The sequence below is a fragment of the Bacillus rossius genome, chromosome 13 (genome assembly GCF_032445375.1).
Source record: "Bacillus rossius redtenbacheri isolate Brsri chromosome 13, Brsri_v3, whole genome shotgun sequence".
Taxonomy (NCBI): domain Eukaryota; kingdom Metazoa; phylum Arthropoda; class Insecta; order Phasmatodea; family Bacillidae; genus Bacillus; species Bacillus rossius.
Window position 1 is genome coordinate 21,593,638 of NC_086340.1, and position 8,925 is coordinate 21,602,562.

Here is an 8,925-nt window from a genome sequence, read left to right on the forward strand (position 1 = left end):
CGAACAGATTATTTTAACTATAACTTTTATACATGTTTGCTATTTAACGTCTTACAATCTGTGTTATTCTGTTAAGGATAGGACGATGATAGGAAAAGTAGGAAACGAATGGGAGTGTTTCAAGTTTAATGTGCCTCGAAAAAGTCAAATCGATGGTTGTTCCAATCGAGTGGAAGAGAGATAGATGCGGCGCAAGCGTACAATGAGCGTAACGGGACACAGCGTAACGGGACAATGTGCGTAATGGAACCCTTTTTCGTGCATGCAGCCTGCGTTCATCGATTTATTAGACGTTGTCACGTCAAAAAATCACCATCTTACGAGATTTTATACATCTTCACGATTTTAAAAGTATTTTAACAGTCACTTACATAACATAACATACGTTAAAAAAAATTGTGAGCTAGGTTTTCAGTACTCGCCAGTGATGTGTATAATAACCTCGGTAACGAACAAATTCACGTTTTTTCATGTTGCAAAAACACGTATAATACAAAACTCGGACACCATATTTAACGTATAATTCTTTGAAATAATTCCGAGCGTAATAAAAGTACGAAAATTGGGTTTCCAACTAAATTTACGAACGCGAATCAAACGTAGTTTTCGAACCCGCCGCTAGGATTCGTTGCCGTAGCAGCTACGTCGACTATTGAATCATTATACTTCCTCGACAAATTTTTAAAATATAGCCTATAATATAACTGCTTCGATAAAAGTGAAAAATAATTGAAAATATTCATGGGTTTTCGTGTTGCAAATACACTTTATAGTAAGAAAATATGACACTAAATTTAGCGCAGATACCTTAAAAATAAAATATTAACTTGAAACATTTTAAAGAACACATATAACACTAAATGTTTGAGAGTATAATTGTTTTTGCTTAGAATACAGAAATAATTCTGTAAATACCCCTAAAAAAATTTAACCGATTGAGCTGATTCAACATTTAAGATTTAACAGTAAAAATTTAATCACAAAATTCTTTATTTCATTTTTTATAAAGTCGAATATATGTAGGCTAACAATTTGTTGTATCTCTAAAGTATGATGAACGTTGCGCTATTTTTACATTTCAATGTTAATCAAATGCCAGGTTTCAAATGAATTTCTTAAGTTTGTCATTATTTCCTTTTATGAACATAAATCATAACATAAAGTATTTCAAGATAGTTTTACTATTATAAAGTGTTATTTATTAATACCTATGGGCGGAGTAAATTCTGCGAGGTTCACGAAAGCAATATATACGGACGAATCATGTGGGGTCCGCCATATTTTCGATATTTCTGAGATTTTCTCTAAAAGGCAACACCGATTTTAACATTTCTGTTCCAATCGACTTCCTTCCATTCACGCTGAAGTCCCTTCCAGAAAACCTTCCAGAAAACCTTTCATAAAAGCTTCCCAATCATGGAATCAACGTTGGGACAAGTCCGCATCGCCAGCCAAGGAGAGTACTTATTTTCAAGATTAGTTAAAATTTGATGTCAGCTTTGTTTGCGATAATATTATTCGTAATTTTTTTTTTGTATCCGCACGATGAAGCAAAACTTTGAGCAACACTTGTTTCCATTTGTTCTTACGTTAAGACTTAGTATTCCACTTTTAGCACCATCCTCCTGGGATCCGCTTTGGCGTGCAGTGACGTCTCTTCCAATGGCGGCTCCAGGAACACCTCTCGGTCAGGACTCTCACACGCAGGAGGATGTGCAGTTAATAATCATGACATTGCACTTGGGATATCCACAAAATACATATATGGTCTCAAATACTGACATTTAGTATTTTCGTATAAAATTTTGATTGAAATAGAAGAGTTTAGCACATTAACGAAAGTATTTAAGTTAACATTAATATTCCCTGCAAAGAAATAAGAAGTTAAATTTGGGCTCTGAAGGGGCTATCCTCTGGAGCCGCGCTTGGTCTCTTGCGAGAGAGTAGAGACGCAACGCGGCTCACAGACAGCGGCTTCTGTTTCTGCCGCGGACTCGGCGTCGCCACACGGGGTGACGCCCCTTGTCGCCGTCGAGGGGTGTGGGGGAGCGGGCGAGGTCGGGCGTGCCCTGAGGGTCTCCCACGGCTGCGGGACCCCACGGGCCGCGGCGCGGACCGGAGAAAGGAGGGCCTGGGTAACCCAGTTCGGGACCTCGGCGGGTGCACGCCCCTTCCCCCTCCCAAAGGGACCAGGGCGGCTCGCACCGGGTGTGTGTCTCCCCCCCAGGGAGACCGCTGGGGTATAAAACCCCCGGCCCCTGCAGTCCGAGAGCACACAGCTTCTGCAGTCACAACCTCCTCAGCAACAACAACAAGCACCGCAACCTCTCGACATGGCTTTCAAGGTACGTAGCACGCTTCTACGACGGCGCGACTCTTTGGAAGCCCGCTCCGCATCGCCGCCGGACGAGCGATCGATAATCCCCGCATTTCCCGCAAATGTGTTAAATAATCACTTGTTTTCCAAAGAGCACTAGCAGTATCCAGCCATCTCTTGAGTAGTGACTAACTGAACACTGCATAAAATGGAAATCTACATAGGCCACTTTAGCACCCGAATGTAAAATACTTTATGTACTATTTTTTTTTCTGTTGAAAAGTTGGTTCTTTATGGATTTAAAATCATGTATGGCCAACAAAAAAACACGCTTTTTTCATAAAATTCCAAAATGTCACTTTTTAATTACATTTTATTTTAATCGCGAACAAACCTTAAAATATTCTTAAGTAAAGGAACAATTTGCATAGCTTTAAAATGATTATTCTGATTATTCAAAAATTTCAGTGGAAGAATACAACAACTTTCGCACTATTTTAAAGCATAGAGGTAAGAAGTTAGGGAGTTATGTAAAATTTTTGCCAATATAGCTAATTGAAGTCAAAATGAAAACGAATCTACACCACATTCCCCAACAGCATAGCAAAACTTTTTTTTTGTTACAGTGAAGGTTAACACTAATTCCTCACTGATGTGCTATTAACATATTTGATGATGATCACATCGTAATAGAATTTTTACGAATATTCTTAGCCTTCATAGAGCTAAAGTTTATTTTACTAACCAATTGCTAACCAGAGTGATTTTAACTCTAGAACAGATACCCACACCATAGACTAATACCTCCTTAGTATCAAGCGAGTAGTTGCTGTGTAACACACGGGGTTTGGATTTGTCAGGATATGGGATGCTGAGACGTTGTTGAAGTCACTTTTTAACCTTGCCATCGCCATGTTGACCCGATCAAAACATTGAAACATTGCAGAAAATTATGATTAATAACGTCTGATGATGTTTAGTAAGAAAATTGAAATCTCCGTATTTAAAAACAGCCATTTTCAGTAAAGAAAAAATTAAAAAAAAGGCAATTTAAAACTTTTTTCACAACGCAAACACTACACGTCAGCCAATGTTTGGGCGTCTAACCAATATGGCGCAACAATGAGCTGAATAAACATAAACGGCTTCACAAAGTTATCATGTAATCATGCAGATGTGGCCAACCCCTGGTGTAACGTTAGAAATGTGTTGGGGTTATCGGATGGTAGTAGTATAACAAACAATATTATTTCTAAAGGGTCCAATAAAATATAATTGCAGATGAACCTTTATTAAAAGTCGAAAAAAGGATGAATCATTTTATAGTATTGTTCACACAGAATAAATTTAAACACGTCCTATAAACACATGAGCGATTAAAAAAGAAATGTAAGAAATTATTTGAAAATTCATAATGCACATTGTAGACAGTAAACATATTTATAAATTAATGGAATCTGTTGTTCATTAAAAAGTGTAATAATTCGTAGGAAATTTAACACATTTGGGTAATAAATTTTCTAAACGATTGTCTATATAGGCAGAATATCTTCCATTAAAAAGATTAGGAGCAACGTTTCTTATAGCATAGCCTAATTTAAAACATAAAAGTTATTTTTCATTAGCAGAATGTTTTCCGATATGTAATAAAATAATCAATGTAGAATACAGACAGTATAGAGCGTAAAGATGTCAATGTAGGGTGTACTTCAATTGTATTTCTTATCACTGTAAATATTAAACTGTTAAAACAACTGCAAATAGGCCATACAGAAATTTCACTTAAAAAAAATTTGTTAAAACTGCTACACACAAATTCATAATGAAACAGCACCAGGGAAATTCCACTAAATAGTAGTAGTTTTAAGGTGGCGAGATAAGAATCTAAACACGCCATCTTTGTTTCAAACTATTAAATAGATTAATGGCGAGTAACTGTTGGCGTTAAGTATAGAATCATTTTTTTGGGAATGACTACAACTGAAACTATAAATTCAACAGACTCTATGTCGTGGTCGTCGAAAAAATTATTAAAGTTTTATTTCTGCAATAAGGAAAGCAAACTTTCTTTATTAAATACAAAGAAATGGTTTTTGTTAAATACTATTGAAACCAATATGGCGTCTTTCGTTCCCACCTTGATCCCACAACTGTTTATATTCATTGCGTGGTAATAATTATTTTGTTTCATCACGGGAGGCTGTTGGCTACCCTTCTCGTGTGTGCTGGCTGCAGCTGAGGTGTCATGTGGCTGTCCGCAGGCTCTGATGTTCGCCGCCCTGGTCGCCGCCGCGCGCGCCGGAGGCCCCGCTGCCTACTCCACCTTCACCGCCCCCGCCTCCTACGGCGCCGTCGGAGCCACGCACGAGAGCACCGTCAAGGGCTACGGCGGCAACTCCGTCATCTCCGAGTACTCCAAGGCCGTCGACACCGCCTACTCCAGCGTGCGCAAGTACGACAGCCGTGTGAGCAACGACGCCATCGCCTACGGTGCCGCCCCCGCCTACGGCGCCTACGGCTACGGTGCTGCCTACGGTGCCGGCTACGCTCCCGCCCTGGCCGCCCGCGCCTACGCTCCTGCCCTGGCCGCTCCTGCCCTGGCTGCCCGCGCCTACGCCCCTGCCCTGGCCGCGCCCGCTCTGGCCGCCCGCGCCTACGCTCCCGCCCTGGCCGCTCCCGCCCTGGCCGCCCGCGCCTACGGAGCCTACGGTGCCTACGGCTACGGCGCTCCTGCCCTGGCTGCCCGCGCCTACGCTCCTGCCCTGGCCGCGCCTGCCCTGGCCGCCCGCGCCTACGCTCCCGCCCTGGCCGCGCCTGCCCTGGCTGCCCGCGCCTACGGAGCCTACGGTGCCTACGGCTACGGTGCTCCCGCTCTGGCCGCCCGCGCCTACGCTCCTGCCCTGGCCGGCCATGCCTACGCTCCTGCCCTCGCCGGCCACGCTCTGGCCGCTCCTGCCCTCGCCAGCGGTGTCGTGTCCCACGTGTCCTTCAACGGTCTGGGAGCTTACTACGGCTACTAAGCTTCCCCCTCGAAACATCCACGGTGCTCTTTCTTTCCACACTTTTCTCCTTTCAAAAACATCTTCCACAACACCCAACCTTATGGACACCTAAATTATTATTGAATTCCGCAACAAAATAAACTTTCATCGTCTTACTTTCGTTTTAAGAAAGATTTGTGACTGTATCTATGTATGTTCGAAGCAATATGTGTATTTATAATTTAATAAATATGTCATAATTGATCTCAGTGTCTTGAATTTTACCATCCATCATCATATCCGTGATCCTCAGCTTTTCCACAGAAGCAAGATGGAGTACGTTTTAATTTTAACTTGCACTTTTGTTGCTACCTTAATTTTAATATATAATAATAAATAACAACCGTAATAGTAAAAACGATTATATGCTCTGTTTGTCATCTGAATAAAGCGTTACAATTTTGACGATGATAATATTACATTAATTTTCTAACTTAAGTTCATTATGATACCCGTTCCTGACATCTAGGGGCAACAGCCTGAACTGCTTAGCTTAAAAAGCCAAAGACCATACAAGTAAACAGAACTCTCACTGCTCGGTTAAAACACAATATAATTTTTATATTTTCCCTCAGAACAACCATGCTCAGAACTTAGCCATTAACGATTTTGGTATTACCAACCCCATAGCATATAACTCGAGACAGGAAAAATTTCGTTGATTCATTTCGCGATAGTCTAGAATCCAAACATGTTTTCCTTCATGCTGATTCAGTGATTGGAGACGCAGATTATATGAAGGACTCTGAGCCAATGAAAAACCACTCAACAATAGAAGTATCAAGTCACAAGCATCGTAGTCAACACTTCTCACACGTCAGTAGCTAAAAGTCCTGCCACACTATCAAAAATTTGCTCCCAACACCTCACAGTATGATGTGTCAAATAAAGCTTGAGGGTTAGGCCGAAATTACAATAGCCCTTCGTCTCCGTCTGTCCGTCATCCGCCAGTCTGTCACGTGACCTGCAGTCAATCAGACTCCTCGAAAAATTTGATCCGTTGGCCCGTCAAAAGTTTGGCAAACTCATACTTTTGAGACGGACAGATGGATTATATTTATGGTTTTAGCTGCGACAGTCAATTGTCGCTAGATTACAGGCCTGTGGTGTTTGTACTTGGCCGTTCAGATGTTTTGTATAGTAACATTGCGGTTCTTAAAACCCATTTCCAAACAATTTTTCCGAGCATACATTAATACAATACGTAAAAAAAAAAACGACGCAAATAGTAAACAACATCGAATTAATAGTCTGAGAGAAAATCACTGATTGTTGGTAGCATTTACTTGAGTCATGTTGTAAATCGCTTTGCTAGTTGCGTGGCTTTGACGGTTGAAAAGGTGTCGGACGGACGGATGACGGACGGAGGCGACGGGCTATTGTAACTACGCCTTTATGATGTCTGCGAAAACGTCACGAGCGCAGCCATGTTTCTTTGACAAGTTGGATGATCTGAGTTTCCATCAAATAGGTACTTTGGAAATAGGATGGGTTATAAAATTTGTTGAATGTTGGATGCAATCAGCCATTCAAAATTGTGTCTAGCATAAACGAAAATGACGTCCGTTTCCGTTGTGATACTACATCAGATCACAGAACACTGAAACTTTAATTTAAAATAATTTATTTATGTTTTTCAGTATTTGTTTACATTTTTGTTTGTCACAAATTTATATATCTTTCATGTTAATTAACTTCTATATTTGTTTTGGATAATTGCTTTGAGCTTCGCAACCTTTCTCTATGTTAATAATGTTAAATGTAATATATTTTAAATTCTTAATTCAAGGCCGGTGATTAGCGGATAGATCGGCGGGTCTTTTAAAGACATTGTTGGTTATAGACGCTATTAATTTTGTAAGAGAAGAGAAAAAAACTTCGGTGTGCCATCTTGTGGATTGTGAGTGTTGTCGCGTCGGGCCTTGCCGACGTGACATTTTAAATATTATATATCATCGATACGTCTCTCAAATTGGCAAGGAAAATACGCCCGAGCTTCGGCGAAGCTCTGAGAGTAATGGTTTTATTGAGACTTTATCTAAAACCATATATCATCAAATCTTCAGGTATGACTATATGCTATGTTGATTCCTGAGCAGTCGCGTCACCGAATCATAGCACTATTTGAGTTAGTGATCATCTGCTGTCTGATTATGCTAATTGTTTTAAGTCAATCGTCTTTGAATAATATTAAAGCCTCTAGTTTTCTTGGAATTATGGCACGATTAATATGTTGTACGACTTCACTCAGATGTCTTGAAGTAAATTGAATTTCATGCGATCCGACGAATACTGAACTAGCTAAATTTGTTTTTATCTCCTAATAAATGAACTTTTGTATCTGTTGTGCCCACCGCAATTTTATTAGCTACTTAATATGTTGTTTTCTTTTTATTCGCAAGTGTAAGCAACCGTCTTTGTCATTTTATTTTTTTATGTTAAACAATAAAAGTATTATAATTAGTGATAAATTTATTTTTCTATCTAATAAATAATTAAGTTGGGTACCTTCTGGTACTGGCGCCCATTAAAGATTCAGAAGCGCATGACAGGGAGAATTTATTAATCTGTAACTGTGAAAGGGCTCATTTACTGTGACAGTAAATTGTGTACTCAGCAGGGGGCATTACACCGTCTCAACGAATCTTTAAAATGGCGAAGAACTATTGGGCCAATAAAAAGGTTATAAATATGAAATAACTAAAATAAAGTTAATATGTAGCATACTAAATAGTTTTATGTGTAAATAGGTAATTATGTGTCTGTAACTAAAAAATTCACTCAATATTTATTTTATTATGTTGGGTTTAGTAGTATATAATAGTTACCCCTGCGCCTGGCTTCTGGCTGAGGATGGACGATTGTCGACGCCATCTTGGATTATGATGTCATGCCGGCCATCTTGAATGACCTTAACCTTTGAACTTTACCTTGACCCCGGCGGCCATCTTGGATCCATCATCTACAAATCGAGCTCCACACTCACTAGTGATGCACTTTTTGTTATGCACGCCATCTTGGATGTGAATAATGTCATCGTTCCACTTTTTGTTCCTGCTGCTATCTTGGATTATTGAACATTGCACATTTCTTTATGGCCGTCATCTTGAATTCTAATAACATGTCCGCCATCTTGGATCTGATGTCACAGCCACTTTTTTCAATTATGACATCATGTCCGCCATTTTGTTTTCGCCTGCTGGAGGCCACCAACTTGGATGATGTCATCACTGCCATATTGTTTTTTCTGTTCTGCTGGAGGCCGCCATTTTGGATACCGACATCATTGTTTCCGCTGTTTACTCCTAGAGAGCGCCAGAATCGCTCGGTCTCATCACATAAGGCCGATGTTCCATTACCTACCAGAGTTGTTAATGGTCATTATCAACATATTAAATTGTATTTTTTTATGCAAAATACATTGGAAGTGCTGTAATTAGATCCAACAAAAAACTTACAGAAACAGCATCTTCCAGCTTGTGAATAACTCCTGTGTCCAGCAAGGATAGAGTTCTAGCAAAAGCCAAAATTGTTGAAATTTTTTATTTTCAGAATTTGTTGGAACTT

The 8,925-nt window shown here is 40.0% G+C and overlaps 2 protein-coding genes across 2 annotated transcripts in view; both read left to right on the top strand.

Moving 5' to 3' along the window:
- LOC134538351 (mannosyl-oligosaccharide glucosidase) overlaps positions 1-8,925 on the top strand; it is a 59,036-nt gene that overhangs the window by 35,443 nt on the left and 14,668 nt on the right. The window lies entirely within an intron of this gene.
- LOC134538354 (cuticle protein 21.3-like) lies at positions 2,045-5,562 on the top strand. The gene is made up of 2 exons (XM_063379601.1): positions 2,045-2,345; positions 4,579-5,562. Exons 1-2 carry the CDS (start codon positions 2,334-2,336, stop codon positions 5,335-5,337), a joined length of 771 nt encoding a protein of 256 aa, XP_063235671.1. The 5' UTR covers positions 2,045-2,333; the 3' UTR covers positions 5,338-5,562.